This window comes from Dermacentor silvarum, chromosome 1 (genome assembly GCF_013339745.2).
Source record: "Dermacentor silvarum isolate Dsil-2018 chromosome 1, BIME_Dsil_1.4, whole genome shotgun sequence".
NCBI classification, from domain to species: Eukaryota; Metazoa; Arthropoda; class Arachnida; order Ixodida; family Ixodidae; genus Dermacentor; species Dermacentor silvarum.
In genome coordinates this window covers 239,358,873-239,378,308 of record NC_051154.1, presented here as the reverse complement: position 1 = coordinate 239,378,308, position 19,436 = coordinate 239,358,873, and the positions used below count along the sequence as shown (strand labels likewise).

Sequence of the window (19,436 nt, the reverse complement as noted above, 5' to 3'; positions counted from 1 at the left end):
AAATTGCATACACACTCTATGTTGAACTGGAGTCGTTTGGTTATATCAGCTGTCTTACTAAGCGGTATCACACGTGCGACTTATCGTTTGCCATAAACGCTTTTCAGTGCATGCGTCCTTGTCCCCTTATCCTTTCAATATCAACTCATGTAGTTTTTTTTTTTTTCTCGGTAAGAACTGTTAACGGCTCTGTGATGACGACACGCCAAGCCAAACGACCAACACCAGTTCGTACCAAAAAAACCACGCTCTTCACAAGCTCAACGACGCGGCAGTTTTCAACAGGGAGAAACCCGTCGGCGATAAATCTGTTCCCGCGCAACGTTCCCGTCACTCGTCGAAGTTAATCGCGAAGGCGCCGCGGGGCAGGTGTCAAAAGAACCTCCCGTATCCTAACCACCATCACTTGCTATCCTGTATACCGAAGTGAAGCGCGACGTCGACGATTATGCGTACATACGCGGCGAAGAGCGTCCACTTAATACGGCGCCTATACTTTCTGCGGCGCAACGCGCGCGACGTTTTAGGGCCCATTCAAAATTGCGACTAGGCGAGGTCGCGCGACCGATTGCGACTGCGACCAGAAAGTTACTCAAGACGAACGATGTTCACACTGACAAATGCGACCGACAAGTCGCTAAACCGAAATGTCTCGCGATATGCCGTTCACGTCTCCTTGAAATGTCATCGCCGCGTAAAATAAGCGTCAGCGTATACGGACGTCCTGTTCCTTTGCATCTGATTGGTTCAACTGTTCTGCGACTGCGGTCGCGCGACTGAAAAATCGAGCAGTGAGCGACTAGCCCGAAACGGTCGCATTTCGAGAAAAGCGACTACTTGCGACTAACTTGGTCGCGCGACGTCGCCTAGTCGCAAGTGTGAATGGGCCCTTAGCCCGCACCACGTACCGAGGCAGCGTGGCTCTCGATTACGACGCCGCCGCCGCCACATGCGCGCCGCACGGTTCCAGCGTCTCGAAGGCCGCAATTGTCGGAGCGCTTAACTGGAGAAGCGAAGAAGCCGTGGCGACGAAGCGGCGGCGGCGGCGGCGGAACCCTCTTCTTTCCGCGGTTGCGAAGAAGGGGCCAGCGTGAGCAATTTTCTTTCCTGCTCCGAAAATCGGGACACGTCTCGCACAAACGACCTCGCTCGCTTGCCGGCTGGCTATGCTGTCAGGCCTCGTGCGCGCGCACACACCGCCGCCAGCCAAAGGAAGAACCGAGAGCGCGCGCGCGCGGTACGCCGGAGTATTCTTTTTTTTTTTTTTTTTTTTATTCTTGTATTCTCGCGTCGTCGGTGATACGGGACGATTTATGCGGCTCGGATGCGAGCGCTGGGGGCTTCACTCTCCCCAACAGCGCCAACCCCTTTCTAGCGGAGGACGCAGAAGCGCGCCGAGAATCGCCGCCTTCCGGCCCGGACGTTGCGCGACCATCTCCAACCTCCTCGCTATTTCTTTCCGGCTCTGCCTTGCGCGGGACTCAAGGGAATGAGGCAGCTGCTGCCGCTGTTTTGTTTGTTGAGTGCTGTTCGTGGCTATGAGGGGGCTCGCGATTTCTATGCACTTGCCTCGCGGTGGTTCCGAAGCGTGCGAAACGCTCGATTCTAACAAGTATCGCACGCTCGTCGTGTTAGACATCCCTATGCACGGGTTTCCCCCTCAGCCTTTCGTGTGGCTCACACACGCAATGTAGCCGGGCCAGAGCGGATGTTTACTGGCAGCGAGATTGGCAATTAGAAAGAAAGAAAGAAAGAAAGAAAGAAAGAAAGAAAGAAAGAAAGAAAGAAAGAAAGAAAGAAAGAAAGACGTTGGCGCGAGTATTCGAGACATAAACGCAACCGACTATATACGGCCTCTCAGGGAGCCCTCGGTCGCCGGTAGTCAAACCCATAAAGTTGTATGCCGAGCGCTTCTAAACATAATACTCCATAGGCAGCTGTGCAGACGGTAGTTCAGCGTTGTTAGCTGCATAATTCATTCCCGTTTCAGACATTCATACGAGGCGTCGCACTTCGACTCTCCAGCGAGCTGTTTGCGTGAATGATGTAAATTCATTATTTTTTTTTTCGAGCAATAGGAGGCTCACGGCCAGCTTTTCCCTTAGGTACGTCAGCAGTTTGACGCTCGTAGGGCGTGATATTCTCGAGAGCGTGCGGTCGCTCACTTTGAAAAAATTTTTAACAAATATATTAAGTATTACGCAAACCTGGCGCGTGGAACGAAAATTCCGTGTCCAGGGCCATATTTCAAGAAAACAATTAACTATTTATACTTATTCGTCGTTCAAATGAAGAACTTCAATACAAGACTAAGTATATATAGCTGTATACTATTTTCTAACCGCTAAAAGGCAGCACCAGACCAAAGGAGCCATAGCTTATACGTTGGATATCATACCAAGCGGCGAAGTATGCAGCGCGTATATGTTCCTTTATGCAATGTGCCATTTCATTGCAGCTGCCAAGTGCACTCTTTTTTGACATGCGGCCCCTTTTAAATTCTAAATTTCTAATAATTCATATTCTAACACCACTTTCGAAAGAACGCGATACAGGGCCCGTATTTATAACAACCTCGTACGCTAAAATTGTTCGTAAGAGAAAATTCCACTCAATCCTGATGCTGTGCATATTATTAGTGAAGGCGGGCCGGCCGTCAATGACAAGTTCCATGCGTGCGAAAATCATCGCGAATTTGTCCCCAGGTTAAGATCAGGCCGAGAAAAGCCCACGAAATAATCTCCTGGCTACACTATACCATGATGTGGTCGAAACTATAACTGAAATGTTTGGCTACGGCGTTTCTGATAGCCCAGGCGCAGCCCAGAGGCGAAACCCCGCATCATTTAATGTACGCGCTTGCTATATATAAGACGGACAGACACTCCTGTCCGCCCAAGCTGGACGAAAGCGAGGCTCAAGCTAGTGCAGGCGCACGCTGACAACACACATGTGTGCCCTCATTAGGCCTCACCCTCCCAGTTTATAACTATCTCTTTCTCCAAGAAAATACCGCGATTCTCGCGGCCTCAGCTCCGATTTCCAGTAACAGCTATACTATAGGAGCCCGCGAGGCGTTCGGTGCGCAGTGCGGCGCCGCTTGCCGCTCTTTCTCGCCCGGCTGCCGACGGGCGCGTCTTCCGAGCCTTGTTTTCCATCTGCGCCCCATCCGGCGGGGGCTCCCGATAAAGGTCTTGTCAAATATACGCCGTAGGTCGTCTGGAGAATTGATTTCGGGCACCCCTCTTGCATCAACCTGCACCGGTGACTGTAATCCCAACGGCGCGCACCGAGACGCAGCCGTGATTAGTTTGGGGAGACGCTGCCCCGGCCTGTTTGAGCTTCTTATTAGGCCGATATCGCTGTTGGCGTCTTTGTCGCCGGTGCAATCTCGCAGCCTGGCGAGAGAAACGACATTGGACCGTCGCCGCCGGCGCACGCCCGAGGCATTGTGCGCCAGCGCGCTTCGCGGCTTTGCTTTTTTTTTTTTTTTTTTTCCCACTGCGACGTCCGCTCTTTTCTTCCTTTGTCCTTCCCGTTCTTACTCCCTCTTTCGTCTTTGATCTTCCGTGGTTAAAAGTACTGTGACTTCAATTACATTAGTGGCGACGTTGATGATTCGCGTTCTGGCTTTCATGACATTTACACACACTCTCTCTCTCTCTCTTTGTTCCACATTTGTTACTAAATGTACACCCCCTCTTTTACCTCCCTTTCCTTTCCTACGCCAATCTTCCCTCCTATACTTTTTTTTGTGTGTTGCATGCAACTGGTCTAACGTTGCCGCCCTAACTTTTTTCTTCCCTCTTTCTTCTTTTGCAGCATGCCAGTTCTACCCGTTGGGAGAAAACAGACGGTTCGAGAGAGTCTCGGAAAACATCCAAGTCGGTAAGTGGGCTAAGTACCGAAGCAGTAGACGTAAAAGAACAAGAAGAGGCTGATTCAGCCATACAAAATGACAAAGCTTACGGAGTTCCATTTTCTTCTTAAGAAGTGTTAAAAATTACGGCGGACGTTCTTGCCAGTGTTTGCGACCAGATACTTCGGATGGATCAGCTAAGTTTTGTTATGTGTAAGTCGCACTTATACCCGGCTGGTTTTTTTAGAATTGTACGCCGGGTATGTGGATGGAAATTCCTCCTCACAAATACGTTGTTCGGAGTTCTGCAGGATCACGTCTGGGGCACCCATATCATAAACGCACTCCACAACGACATTGACATACAATTCCGCACACCGATCGATATATGTGCTGGCATAATATTCGCTGTTTGCTTTGTTTTCACATTTCGAGGCGCTTTAAGATGACCTGGCAAGTGAGTTCCGCGGAAATACGCATGGTTTCGGAGGTTTCATGAAAAGAAAAACTTTAGAAAGGGTTTCACGGCAAAGTGAGCGCGATGTAAGTTTTAGCGAAAACTGCCAACAATCAAACCATTGTCATTTCACTGAGGACGCACTGCTTGATAACTTTCATCTTGCCCATGTAGGATGAAAGCGGCCAAAAATGCTTCCCGTAACGCCAGAAAAACTGTCGCAGAGCAGCAAGAGGAAGCAACCTCTCATATTAGCGGCGTCCTGTGCATACCGACTCTAGCCGATGGCTAATATCTGGCCAAGTCAGATACGTAGCCAAGACCCAGCTTTCTGATGCCGGGCGGCTGCCGAACTCCGCAGTATGCTACGGTCGCCTAATTGGGAGCAAGTGCTGGTGCTCGGTAGATGTTAAGCCAATGCCGTTGTACTGGATGCGTTTCAAATATCATATCACTCCACCGAATGTTTACCTTGCATCTTGGTCCTTCGATCTCGCATAGCCGATTACCTTCAACGTATATACTATAAAGATTAACCGGATAATACGTGCGACAGCTCTCTACCCAAAAAATAAACAGGGCTCCCTCATCCTGCTTAAGCAGCAAATATAGCTTGATTCTGCAGACGTACCTCTAACGACATTAAACGCGTACACTCGCCGTGTCTTCTCTATCATGAAGCATGCCGAAATTAAGTATTACCAGTTATACATAGGACGGGCAAGGGTCTTATATCCGATGCATAAAAACGGATGTTCTTTAAGTAGGCTTCATCGCAATATATATAAGTATTGCGGCAAGTTTATTTAGCATGCGAAAATAAAAATAAAAATACCGATAAACGGAGGCCTCAGGATAGCACCTAAGATTGCAATGAAATGGGCTGCGCAGAAATTCCAGGGCACCCAAGGGGCAGCGGGAGATCAAAGCTCCAAGCAGGGCGGTCAGTGGGTTGTGGACGCCGAGGCCAAAGGTTGACGGGGGGTGTTCGCATACAAGATTGGTTGTCAACGACAGCGAACAGCCAATCTTGCACAACACACCGGCAAGCGGAGGCCACCGCGAACCCCCAACCTACGCACCAGTCTGGGTTCAAGCTTTGGCGTCTCCGTTGCCCTCTGGCTGTCGTGGAGGTGCGGTCAAAGTCAGACTTTGTTACGCTTAGTAATTGCGTAAATTCACACTTGACTTCATTGCAATAGATTGTGTATGCTACACCGCATTACAAAACTGTATTGAGATGAAGCCATTATAAAACGCATATAAGATCCTTGTTTATCGGACGTATTTCCATTAAGAATAAAAAAAAAAAAAAAAACTAGCGAGCCGGTCCAACGTACCCCTAACAAAGTTCAAAAGATAAACCTGATGTACTTTCAATCACAACCTCTTGTTTTATGCTTTAAATTAAACTGCGGGTTCAGTCGATGCCTTCACAACGCAAAAATGTCATTACTCTATACTTCTCCAGAGATACGGTGTTATAATGCATTAATCTTGTGTGTTACCCCACTATTTAAAAGAGAAATAAAAAAACCCGCGGCATTGTTTAGTAATAATAGCCTAAAAACTTTTCGCAGTATTCGTTATACTGCTATGTGACAACAGTAACTAGCAAGACGTAACATTACTAGTTAAAAGAGTTATTAACGGTTACTAACATATCTGCACCACCAATCAAGAGAACTAGCAGTAGGCAGTTGTGCGCGAGAGGAAAACTAAAACATATACCGTATAAGCTCTTGCACAGACCGTCCTTTAGTATTGTGTAACTGGTAGGGTGCGGCCTTTGCATATAAAGATGGAATATAGTTTTTTTTTTTCTCGGATAAAACAAAGGCATCTGTACCATACAGAATTACGCGATATGTTGGAAAGTACAGGATGATTTTTTTTTTTAGCAGCTGCTAATCAATTGCACACGTAAATGAAATTACATTGTGAGGTCTAACGTCGCGAAGCTACTCACGGGTTATATATGAGACTACGTATTGGGGAAGTCGAGATTCATTTCGAGCAGCTGCGTAATTTAACGTGCGCCTAAATCTAAGCACATTGGGCGCTCTTGCGTTCCGTTCCCAATTGGAATGCGGCCGCCGCGGCCGGGCTCGAATCCACGACCTGGTGCTTAGCAGCAGCGTGCCATATTCACTGAGTCACCGCGACGGGGAGTTGCGTGCGTAGCCGTAGGTCGAGCTAAACTTGCTAGCATCCTTGTAAATGCTGTCATCCTGGGTTCCATACATTGCATTTTAAGATCCCGTAGCTTCGGAACATACAGCTACAATTTCCAATGACACCGAAAGACACACATTCATAATCGATAAGAAAAGAAAAGAAACCTAATTTCATGAAAGGTTTCGAGTTTTGTGAAACCAGAACAAGTATGGAGGATGCGGTTGGGTAACGCAGGTATAAGGAAACGTCTTTAATGTATAGTACATTTGCAATTTAGTGCAAGCCTGCGCGATAAAAACTTCGCGTTAATTTCTTCGTCTCCGCTGTAGCTGGATCCCGTACTTCAGGTTGCACAGCGGAGGAGGGTCTCATTAGACGCTGTGCGACCTCCGTGTCCCAAAAACTTCACTCTTAGCGCGTATCGTAAGTTGCCATATACGTTGGCCGCGATGAAGCGGGGGGTACCGCAAGCAGACGCTAATGAGAAACTCTGTCAGACAAGAAAGGCTGGAGAAGTGCCGCGTTAAGAAATGTTGCGCAACGCGGACTGCATTGAAACAAGTCTGCCGCGCCTTCAGTATTCCGCAGAGAGTCGCGCGCCGCGCCCACGCTCGGCAGGACGGCGCGACGAGACAATCAGGCCGGCACTCAAAGCGAACGTGAGAGCAACAAGACGAGGGGCTACGACACATCCCTCGTATATTCCCGCTCGCTGGCACGCAAGCCTGCGTCTGGCTCCCTAATGCACTTTGGCGCGCAATTACAGGCCCGGGTCTCTAGCCCAATAAAGGAAAGCGCGTACGCAGGCGCTGCGGAGCTAAGGACGAAAAGCTGCCACGTGCGCGCGCGCGCGCAACCCCCCCCCCCCCCCCCCCCCCTTCCCCCAGGCGCACATATGCGAGTACACGCGCACCAAGGAGAGAGCGCGCGAGAGAGTGCGAGTGCCTGAGCGCCTGCAAGCTCTCCCGAAAAATCTCGGCGGGTGCACGACGCAATCGCGAGATGGCGAGTTTTCTGAAGTATGCGGAAAGGCTTGCAGTGCGCTGTGTCGGGGCGCGGGTCTGGCTCCGAGGCGCGGAGCTGCGGCGCGGTCGCGATGGTACAGCGCTCGCCGAGGGCTGCAGGAGCGGGCGCTGGTTCCGCGTGCCTGCAACTTCCGTGGATGGAAGCAGCTAGCGCAGAGTGGTGGCGGCGGCGGGTCGCGCACACATGCGCGCGCGGGCGGCCGGCGGCACGCTTTTTTCGGTAGGCTAACGGAGATCCCGGTGGCAGGCATTATTCAAATGAGCTGCCCCCCCCCCCCCCTCCTTTACGTTGCCCCCTTCGCCGCTGCGCCGCCCGTCGTAAAACGGGGTGCCCCCTCCAGTCCCCTCTTTTGCGTGTGCCCTAATAAGCGAGCGCCCTGTTGGTACCGAACCGAGGAAGGGCGAGGGGGGGGGGGGGGGGGGGGGTTGCGTTCGACGGGCGAGCCTGAAATTACTGGCGGCGGCCCGGTTGTTTCGGCTGTGGCGCAGAGGCAGGCGCGGTGGTCGGTGAAGAGGGGCACATGCGCGACGGAGGAGCGGGCGAAGTCGGCGGGAAGAACCCATGCCTTGATGAAGGGAATAATCCTGCGCGCTACCCCAATTCAGCTGCAGCGATGGCATGCCACTGTACAGGCGGGGCCGAAAAGGGTTCTAGCGAACGCGCTGTGCCTAGTTTGAGCCTCCCCGCATACGCATGTAGGCACTGCGTTACATGCGCGCCTCCAAAACGGTGGATCCTTTAGAGGCGATGGCTCGAGCAAAGGAACAAAACGCGAGCCACCGCTATTTAGGCGAAGCGGTCTCCTCCATGAGCGGTGCGGTGCATAACGGGCCCAGTAAGCGCCAACTCGCTTCTGCCGCAGTGGGAAGCGCGCAAGTGCGCATTAGAATAATGATGCGATGGAATGGAATTCCAGGCTAAAAGCCATTCTCGGGAAAAGCACCCTCGCTCGAGGCGAAAGCGTTCGCCCTAAATCCCGCTGGCGGAGCTTTGAGCAATGATTGCGCACGCTATATTTGCGGGCAAGAAGAAGAAGCTCGAATACGCAGTGACACGGGGCGAGTCATGGTGCGGGCGTGGCCGGCGCGGAGATCAGGCGGCTGCAAAGGTCGGTGAGTTACCTAATCGCGTTCTAAAGTGTGTGTGCGGGCTTGAATCGGGAGCGCTACGCGGGCATATTCGATATGGCGTACTTTGATTTGGCACACTTAGCTATACCGCCAAGAAAAACTAGAGAAATACTGGGCACAGCACGGCAACGACGGGTTCTCGACAAAGCCATATATCGGTGTATAGTATAGGCTGAACAGCAGCCAATATATCGCAGCGCTGCCGCTCTTACCGTTTTTTTTTTTTTTTTTTTTTTTTGATGAGGCACTGCTAAGACGATAGTTCAAATGAAGAATATACGTCTTCAAGGTATATGTGCGCGGAGCGATAATCATCTACGGAACACATCGGAGCGTATTAATGGCACTGTAATGCACAGCACAGGCCACCATAGCTTAAACACGACGCCGTTCTTGCGTCCTGAAGTTACCTATTCGGAGGCATATCCTGAGGTGGCATGCACTTGCATGCACTGTTAATTTATCGTCCGTTTGTGTCAATATTGTCGCGAGACTGCCCCGTGGCAACATTGTCATCTTTATCGTCGCTTTTAGGCTTTTTGTTCCTTATTTATTAGTTGCCTTCGAAATACTCCTCGACCATTAAAATGCTCTCGTCTTCCAAGATAACGAAACGGTTTTGCACTTCTGCAACACTTCCAGATCTTAGCAGAACTCGTTATTGGGCTAGTCGATTCATACTTAAAGAAATAACCGCAACGTTGTAAGATGGATACAATAAAAGTGAAAGACAAACGCTATACCGCCTAGTTGGGCCTACCGTCTGAACCACCTGAAGTCTATCGGTGCCAAAACGAACAACTTATTGCGCCCTTCTTGTAAACGCTACGGTTATGGCTTTAACCTACTGAGCTCAGTGCACTACTCTCACTTCTGCGAGGTTTTGCGAGCTCGTGTCCAATGATCAGCCAAAAGCTTTACGAGGACTCGCCAGAAAGAGTACCGACTATGAAATATCTCTAAGGGCACCCATCATTGGGCGAATGTTTCAAATTCAGCTACGCTGCAATTTGTCGCAAAGTTTTGAAAGCATGTCAGTCCTCTTGACGTATAATCCACGTGTAAATTTTAGTGCGCAATCTTGAGTTAAGAACCCGTACCATGATCAGCGTCCTGATTGCCTTTTTTTTTCTCTCGAGGTTTTAGATTAATTCTTTGCTAGTGCTCGGATCAAATAAATGTGCTCAGGTCCACATGCACCGGGTAAGCGATTCCAGATTAAGCTTTACAGCCTGGGATTTTTCTCACACGCTGGCACAGCTCGTAATACGGGCATTTTCGCATTTCGCACCCATCGGAATGCAGCCTCCACACCAGGAAATCGAACCCACTACCTTACTCAGCTGCAGAACGCCAGAGCTGTGCGTTGGCCTGAAATAGCGTTGCATAGTTTTAGGAGACATGGAGACATGAAAAGAAACATGAATCAGAAAGTCATTTCTTTCCCCTCCACTCGTGATCGTTTTCGTGCATGTCGTACTGTCTCCTATAATTAGGCAGCGCTGTTTCCCACGAGTGCTATTTCAAGTAACCCCGATGGAAGCCTTAATCAGAACCAGTGATCCAGCATGGGCGTGTCAAAAGAAAGCACCTTCAAGCGCAACGTTGCTTAGTCCCGAGTAATTTTTTTTTTCAAGAGGAAAAGTTACTACTAATCAGCAGGCATTCACTGCTCCTAAAGAAATAACGTTGCTTCGTAAACAACATTCGTGCTGTTTACCAAACAATGTGACTGCAAAGAACATGAATCGTTACTGATAATGGAAACTAAAAAAAACACTAATGTTTTTAACTCGGCGCCCTGTTTATTCAATGGTAAAAAAAAAGATAATCCCATTACTTGGCCGGCGGACTAAAGAAATCTTGGTGTTCCAGCTGCTCTCCAGTGGCGAAGCTTCAGGTTCCGGTCCGATGAGTCAGCACCATGGGATGTATCTCTGACTAGAAAAGGGAAAACGACAGAAGCGCAGTCAGTGGGAAAGGACTATGCGTCAATAGAAAGAGGAACTATACGGCGCTAAAATCCGCGAGCATCGACTGTCCTACGTGTAGTTATCGAAACCGTAATCTCGGTTATAGCGGATCACCCATTTACCACCTTAATCATTAATGTTAAGGGAAAACAAAACGAATAAGGAACTTCTTTCGGGAATTCTTCCCGACATGTATTCACGGTACCCGAAGTGCTCTTTGAGAGGCAAGCATAGGTATTAAGAATGCAGTGCGTCGTGCAAGGTGGTGTCAGTTGTGGACGTTTCTCGGCTAGTTCGATTCCATCGATATATAGAGACCACTTAGTGCGCGCAATGTTATTTCCAGCGTCCGAGTAGAGCGGACGAGATCTTGTATTTGAGCTCCAGAAAACACGCACCCTCACGCGTCTAGGCTCAGCGGAATGTTCAGGGAAGCGCGAACGCACTTCAATTGGCAGATTTCATGCCTGTAATCCCATGCATACAAAGAAAGGGGAATTACGTCTGGGGAGCCACTGCACTGGCCTAAAACGTGAACGAGCGTCGAAACACTTCCTGCAATATGCGGTTCTCGCCAACTTTCCGAAGGTGGAAGAAAAAAAAAAAAAGAAAGGGCAAATGCATGCAACGGTACCGTTTGAACGGAGAATCAGAACCGAGCCAAATGGGAATCTGCTATCTGGCGCTCCTATAGGAGGATCTGGCTTCTTTGCCGGGAGCACCAAGGTCGTGGAATGCGTATACGCGGGGCATTACGCAGAAAGTGCAGAATTCTCGCCGTTCATCCCTACACCGCTCGGAACGTGTCGGGACTTTAGAGCAGCCGGCCTGGAAGTACGTGGGTCGGCAGCGCTATAGCTTCTCCTGACGACCGTGCAATATGAGTCACGCGCCGCGCGCTTTCCGAAGGTTACGGGCGCATTCGTCCTTGCCCACGCCTGGTATAATGTGCGCTAGAATGCTGAACGGCTTAGAATTAAATGCTGCCAGCGACGCGCGCTATAAGCTGCGTCGCGTTCGCGGCTTGATAACTATACCGGGAACCGCAACTGGAATAGATCGCGACAAAGCTTAGATAACTTGAGCACGCAGCCTGTGTAAAGGCGTGGTTCTCACAATTCTTGAAGTTGTGTGTATACGCAAGACCACAGACCTTCTAAGCAGCGGTCTTTCCATGGAGACAGAGTTTCTTTAAAGTGCGAGTAATTAGCTTTTGTTAAGCTCCCTCATTGTTATTCAAGACGGCCGCGCGGCAGCTGAAATTGGAGGCTTTTTGTGCACATTGCCAATTCTGGGCACACCAGAATCGCATTACGGTGGGATTCAGCCCTCTAGTGGTTACAGAGGTATCGCGACAAAGAAAGAAGAAAAAAAGAAGCAGTAGCGTACACTTGTTTCGCATGTTACCACTGCGAGAAACGAAAACTCTATCTTTCTCTCGCAATTCTGGACCATTAAAAAATAAGACGTCCGCGCGCAATATTTTCCTGCAGGCCAAACTAGTAAGTCGCATCGTGTGCTGCATGCCATAAAAGGGTTTTCTAAATTTGTAGTGACAGTGTCATTAAAGAAAACGAAATAATTCTTCAGCGGTATACTATTATAGCTTTGGAGACCACCCGCACAAGTTGGCATAATTGAAAGCGGTACTACAAGAAACCCAGCTAGGTCAGAATTGGGTGCTTTCGAGCATCTAGAGCATCAATCCCTCTCATCACTTGCACCACATTCCCGCCCTCTGTACTTCATTCTTTCATTACTGAGCTACATACCGTGTCCTCTGCGAGTGTTAGGCGAGCGAAACCGTCCTGAAAGAGAGGCATGGTTTGCAATAACCTCAACGTCTTCCTGACAAGAACCACATACGTCACGAAGCCCGAATCGCTCACCTGGCGCACGGGAGCCACGGGGTGGGCGACGGTAGACACCCTGACGCCGTCCTCGTAGCAGCACACCCTCTGGACGCCGTCGCACATGACCGTGCGCACCTCGTACAGCCTGGGCCTGCTAGAAGGGATAGCGGGCCGGTGGTGGCCGACCACCGCCGCCGTCGCCGCCGAGGCCGGCTTGTGCACCGTGAACGAGGTCTGCGTCACCCGCGTGGTCGTCGGCACCGCACCGCGACCCAGCGTGCAGTGGTGCACCATGCGGAACCCGTCCGCGCCGGCCTCCACCCGGATGCCCGCGTGGAAGCCGCCGTGGCGCCGGGAGCCGGACGGCCTGCGCGCCGCGAACGGCGACGGCGTGGACGTGTACGAGGACGCACTCGCTCCAGAGCAGTCCGGGGGCGCCGGGCCAGTCTCCCAGGACCTGCGGTGGATACCCTTGATGATTTCCTCGAGCGTCGTGAAAGGGCTTGGGGCGGCCTGCCTCCGTGGCGGATGGCGGGCCCGGCTGCGCAGCAGGGCACACTGGTAGTCGTAGTCCCTGCGCTTCTTCTCGTCCGACAGCGTCTGGTAGGCCTGTGCCACGCTGCGGAAGTTCTGCTCGGCCTTCTCCTTGTTGTCCGGGTTCTTGTCGGGGTGCCAGCGCAGACACAGCCGCCGGTAGGCCTTCTTGATCTCCTCCAGCGGGGCCGTTTGCTGGACGCCCAGGATTTTGTAGTAGTCCAGCATCGCGCTGCTGGGTGGGGGTGGGGGGGTGGGGGTCGCGGCTTATCGCAGCAGCTGACCCAGATGTGGAATTTTGGGGCGCCTGGTCCCCTCCGTTAGCCGATCTTTCGGGAGAAGGACGAACGCGCTTCGATCAGTGAGCGGACGATGATGATGACGACGACGATGAAGCCTCAATTTATGGCACAAACCCACTGTGTGGGATAGGCCACGAGCCGGGTGGTAATATGATTGAAAATTAAAATAAATACATAAAGTAAAGGATAGACGTAAAAACGGGCAAGTTATATTTTGAATAATAATATTAATAATATGCGGCCATAGCCGGAATTTGCAAGGTGGCGCTGTAGGCGGGGCACGATGTGGGGCATCTCGTCTGTGAATGCAGTGAATTAAGTGGCACTACGGCGACGAAAGGTCGCATCAAATATCGTACCGCGTAAGTGCTGGCCAGAAGTTATCCAGCCAACGTGAGTGAAAAAAAAAAAAGGAAGCTAGGAATTTATAGAGTGCAAGGGTCGGATTCGAAAGGGTGACGTATGCGAAGAAGAAGTTCGGCTATTCTTTGATGCCGCTTGTGCTTTCATGCAATCAACTAAACGAATAAATTTTTAAATGATTACTTTTACATTGATTTGTTTTCTCTTCTTTTTTCCATATTTTTTCCCTTTTTTAATTGCATATCTAAATCATCAAAACATTACTTGAAGTTCAGACAGCGAATTCTTGTCCAATCCCCCAGTGTGGGTACGAGCCAAAGTGTGAGGCCATAATCATCATCATCATCTGCGAAGCCAGAGTGATACTATTAACAAAAGTAATCGCGGAACGCGCAAGTAATACAGTAGATGAGGCGTCCACTCCTTTGTTGAGCCACTAGAAGGTTCTCTTCTAAAGTTTTATGAAAAATTACGAAATTTTTAATACAAGTTTACTTGCTTCGTAGAATAGTTTTTTGCTCTCTTAACACTTCTGCCAACCCATGTTCTCTAATTGATTTTGTTATCGTAGTCCGCTAGAAGAAATTCATGTTGATGCTTTACTAATACTTTTATGTTTTAGAACTGTAAAGATTTGTGCGGATAATATCTAATGTCCAATTCCCCATAGTGGGTGAACGCAATGGACCAACAGGTGAGCAACTATACTACTGCCAACATTGAAGAAGAACGCTAGTGAAGTCAGGGTACAGACAATCCTTAGCCTCCTGTATCAAAGGTTTAGTGACCAATAGAAAGCAGAATTACAAGCTATACGAAAGCTATAGAACCTCGCAAAATGGAAGTTTCCTTATGCCACTAGCCTGACCGTGACAAATAATGCACCGTCATAACGGTCACATCATTCCGTCTCTCACCGAGACGCAGCATGAGTTCGATGACCATGTAACACACATCGCTAGTTTCGACTTCCCTATCTATCTAAGGCTCAGTCAATGCTGCCTTTCTTTTTTAAGATCACAGACCACCTTTTCTAAGTACAAATAAAACGAAAAGAAGCAATGCCGTCATAGAACGGTTTATGCCGAAGAGGCGAATCAGGCCCACGCCACAACTTCATTCTCCCCCCCCCCCCCCCCCCCAACAACTAACTGTACAACGGGTACGTATTCACTATGGGACATTGATCTAGAAGCCAGCTGTTTGGGTAGAAGAGTCGCCGTTCTTGCAATTCTTGCAACCGATGGCACATACCCACTACAAAAGACTGGCCAAAAATCTGTTGGATGACGCGAATGGAAACGTAAATTAAGTTAAACGTACCAAATTCTAAAAGTAAAAGCTGAGAGAAAGGCTAAGGTAAATCTTGCCACAGAGATCAACCACAAAAAAAGTAATAATAATCTAGGTGGGAGCGAGAATCGAAAAGTAAAAGGAAAGAAAAAGAAAACGAAGTTACCTGGCCAATGAGTTGGAATAAATAACGAGATAATGTACGCCAGAGAAAGCATTCCTGTGGCCGAATTCAGGAGTCGAGGCTTCAAAAGGAAGCAGATCAGCAAAAGACAGGCCCAGATGAAGTCTGCGGAGACAAATTTCCAAAATATTTCCTTCAAAGCATTCGAGTGGCTGCATGATACAAAGAATAGCTCAGTTGTCCCGGCGTCATTACAGAAAGAGCACAGAGAGGATGAAGCCAGGTCGCACCCACGTAGGTAAATTTTTGGGAGATAATCTGGCAAGGCTATTAAGACAACGGTGAAGCAACAGCACCTTTCACCGCATTTAGCCCCAAAAATCCAGTGACCTTTGTTGCACTGTACCCAGGAAAGAGATGACACTACAACCAATCTATTAAAAACTAAAACAGCATGTTCAAAGCTGTCATATATAGGCTTTGGAGGTATCTAGAGAAACATGCTTCATAGTGATTGCTGCGCCGAATGAATTATTTGCTGCATAAAATGTCAATACCCGCGCACCAGATCAAACAAACGGGAGCAGTGCCTGATAAGAAAGCAACAGAATCGTGCCAAAGTAATTGTTACATTATATCGGACCATATCGTCAACACGGCATTCGTCATCAGGGTCAAGGGTTTCTGACGTCAACCGTAATATACGCCATAACCTGACCTAACTCTGGGTATGATACCTCTCTGCCGCCGCTCAGAAAGCCTAGTTCAAAAGAAATAATCTGCAGCATGTTGAGAAACGTTATTCAATTCTGTTCCACCCTTCCAAGGACCGTACCAATTCGTTTTGTGTGGAAACGAGCGAGCATAAATTAAATTTGTTTGTAAGTCTTTCCCGTTAGCTCGTAATAGGCGTTTGAAAGCAGCGGCAGGCAACTAAGTGATAATCCTTCTAATTTTGCGGAGTTTTCTCATGCAAAGTTCGTGTCTTCCGGCCAGTTTTATATCTTCGACAATCTCGTGTCCGCAAAACTCAAGAATAGTTATGTTTAGCTGACTATGTCACAAACTGCGACATTTTTCTGGAAACTGGGAAAGCTAAATAAATGCGTGATCCAATTCACTGCTTGGCGAACGACACAATGTTAGAACGCAGTCAGCCTTTAAACTAGCAGCAATTACCAAATGTGGGCAATTAATCGAAGAAAACTCAGCTTCGTTGTCTTAGGGCACAGATAAAGCGTTTCTTGTCCAGTCAGTGGGTATACGCGCCATTATATAGGGCGAAGTGAAGTGAAATCAAAATGTCTTCTGGAGCGTTCCCGAAGCTTACGTAAACCCAGAGAATATACGCGTGGAAGGACGCCTTGAAGACGAAGCTTAGGAGTAGCTCTCTCGTAAGCGTCGAAAAGCCAGGGCACCGCATTAGGGACGAAACCTTTGTTTATTATCGCTAGGGAATAAGCACTCAATGAATGCATCGCTGGCACTGTGCAAGACTGTAAGGGAAACAGTAAAGATTCATAAAACAGCAGTTGAGCGAGAAATTAAATATAAAAGCATTGAAAGAACAGGCTACCGCTTACCCGCCTTATACTCAAGTCTAGCTGCGAGTCCGATAGCAAACCACGCATTTCTTCCTTATATTATGAACAAAAAAAAATGGCTTAAGTTACTCAAAGAACCAGATATGGCTGTTATGATAAACGAATATTATCAAAACGGTGTGCTGTGCCTACTACAGGTTTCGTCGGATTTCTCAGCTCTGACAAAACCACATGAAACCAAACTCAACGCATTCGGCCGACTCCCTTTATTCTGCGACAATCTTTAAAAAAAAAATAGAGTCCCGTGAAACCACCGTTGAGGGCTTGCGTGCTTAAAAAAAAAAAAAAAAGTCCCGTGATACCACCGTTGAGGGCTTGCAGGCTTAAAAAAAAATAAAGAGTCCCGTGAAACCACCGTTGAGGGCTTGCAGGCTTAAAAAAAAAAGAGTCCCGTGAAACCACCGTTGAGGGCTTGCCGGCTTAAAAAAAATAAGAGTCCCGTGAAACCACCGTTGAGGGCTTGCGTGCTTAAAAAAAAATAAAGAGTCCCGTGAAACCACCGTTGAGGGCTTGCATGCTTAAAAAATAAATAAAGAGTCCCGTGAAACCACCGTTGAGGGCTTGCGTGATTTTCAGCTGCATGCAGGTCCCTCTCATGTCCGCACGACCGAAGTCTTTAGGCGGGGGGACGAGTGCGTCGGTAGGTGCTCTGGGTCAGCACTCCGTTCTCGTAGACGTTTACAATCTCGGCAGCATTTTCTTTGATCACCTCGAGGTCCATGCGGGTCCCGCGGATGATGCGTGTAGATGTCTGACGCTGGTAGTCTGATGGTACGCGCAACAGCGAGACGTTGGTTGTAGTAGGCGGCCTCTGGACGTAGGACGTGGGGGCCGAGGATGTGCTGGGTACGTAGCCAGTCATGGACATGGCCTGCTTCGGCAAGTACGAAGTGAGTGGAATGGTGTACGAGTACTGAGAGGTCGAAGGCTGGTACATGTTGTAGTTGACCACTGGCTGGTGCAACTGCGGTGTCGGCCGGCAAACGGTGGTCATCGAGTACTGCGGATAAGTGGCTACGGGACTCTGTTGTTGGGTGTAGGAGCACGACTGCTGGGGAGCTGGACTCGGCCGGGAATAGGTGGGCACAATGTAACAGTACGCGTGCACTGTGCCCGACGGGGTTGGTGGAATCGCTTGAACCGTGGTCTTTCGGAGGTGATTGTCGTATCGCTGTCGTGACGAGTCGTTGCTGAGTACGTTGTGCGCCTCAGAAATGAGGCGGAACATACGCTCGGCCTTCTCCTTGTTACCCTCGTACTTGTCCGGGTGCCACTGAAGGGCGAGCGCCTTGTAGGCCTTGCTGATATCGGATGTTGTGGCGTTGCGGCTCACTCCCAAGAGGCTGTAGAAGTCCTGGTTCTGGGCCATGTCAGCGCGATGCCTGCGTGCCGCCAGGGTTACGAGAAAAAAAAATTTTGGCCAAGGGCTGGCGCGGCGGAGGCCTCCTCACGTGGCTGCGGTGGTTTCTTCTGGGAGAGAGAGAGAGGTCCTAGCAGGATCCGCCTCGCGTTGCCCTTGGCTGGCCGCACTGAAGACGGCCGGACATCCCCGGCTCCGGTATCGGGATGAATGGAACGAGAACGGCCTGCGTGCAAGGGTGCTCTGGCGTGCGCACGTTCGATCACGAGACGAACGTGGCATTTCGTCTTCGTCACTCGTCCCAACGGGGAGCCGACGGCAGCGACGGAGCGGTGAAACTCTGTCGTGCCGCCTTCGAAATCTTTAAGCACGAAAATAAGTTTGTAAGTTGCGGAAACGAGTGAATAGAGATGTCGGCTGGTTGATTTAGTGTGCGCTGTTAACTTGTTGATATCGAAATAAGGTGAACAAGCAACGGTGCGCGTCGCATATTTTTGATGGGAACGGACATTAAACGAGTAAGAACCACAATTAGTTGTTGCGCTGTTTTATATTTAGTCACTAAACAAAAATAAGCACACAAAAAAGCGCGAGCACAACTCTTCAAGATTTGTTAACTGCTCAGCTATCACCCATAGCACTGGAAGTCTGTGTACGTGGCGCTGAACTTATGCAATGCAGCATTAACCAAGCGCATATTTCAGAGGCGATCGTAAATATGAAGCACGCCTGCAACTGGAGGCAGTGAGGGTCGCATATTGTTGTAACGAAATAAAAACGCCTTGCAGGATCAGAAACAAATAAAAAAAAGCACAATACGGTGCCTGTTGATCTTTTGGCGAGCCAGAAGAAAAGGAAGACGAAGGCTCGCAGTTAGGTACATGTGTTGGTGGCGTTGCAACCAAACTGGCATTTTATGTGTGCGCATTGCCTTTCGAATGCGGCGTAGAAGGTAATCTGTCTTATTTTTCTCCTTGCGCAGGACAAGAAGTGTTCCGGGTGGAAGTGCACCCGCGACGGGACCTGCGCGTTGAGGCAATGGACAACAGTTTAAGCGATATCAACTATTTCCGACACGAGGATATCGATGACCGCACTGTCTCCATAAAGGTCGCCAAGTCGCTGGAAGACCTGGTTGACCGGGTAAGTCACCTTCTCAATCGGCACACCGCCTAGCGATGCATCCTAAGCATTACTGTCGCCTCAATCAGAGGCTTGATCGATGTTTCCTTCGGGGCATTGATCTCAAACTGGCGATGAATAACTTGCTTTGCGTATGCATGAATATGACTGAACGTGTGCGTTGTGCACGTCCGTTTCGTTTATCTATGTGGCATTTCATGTCTCATCTTTAGCATAAAGAATAGCTTACTAAGTTCA

The 19,436-nt window shown here is 49.4% G+C and overlaps 3 protein-coding genes across 3 annotated transcripts in view; 1 reads left to right on the top strand and 2 right to left on the bottom strand.

The window, feature by feature from the left end:
- Window positions 1-19,436, top strand: part of LOC119436986 (protocadherin Fat 4) — a 306,741-nt gene that overhangs the window by 141,060 nt on the left and 146,245 nt on the right. Inside the window, exons 3-4 of the mRNA XM_037704038.2 lie at window positions 3,823-3,888; window positions 19,039-19,199. Of these exons, the coding sequence (XP_037559966.1) occupies window positions 3,823-3,888; window positions 19,039-19,199 (227 nt within the window). The remainder of the gene's footprint in view (window positions 1-3,822; window positions 3,889-19,038; window positions 19,200-19,436) is intronic.
- Window positions 10,456-13,359, bottom strand: LOC119436987 (dnaJ homolog subfamily B member 8). The gene is made up of 2 exons (XM_037704040.2): window positions 12,513-13,359; window positions 10,456-10,591 (listed from the first exon to the last, which is right to left on the bottom strand). Exons 1-2 carry the CDS (start codon window positions 13,236-13,238, stop codon window positions 10,547-10,549), a joined length of 771 nt encoding a protein of 256 aa, XP_037559968.1. The 5' UTR covers window positions 13,239-13,359; the 3' UTR covers window positions 10,456-10,546.
- LOC119436988 (uncharacterized) lies at window positions 15,723-18,302 on the bottom strand. Its single transcript, XM_037704041.2, has one exon. The coding sequence runs from the start codon at window positions 18,063-18,065 to the stop codon at window positions 17,313-17,315; it is 753 nt and encodes a 250-aa protein (XP_037559969.1). The 5' UTR covers window positions 18,066-18,302; the 3' UTR covers window positions 15,723-17,312.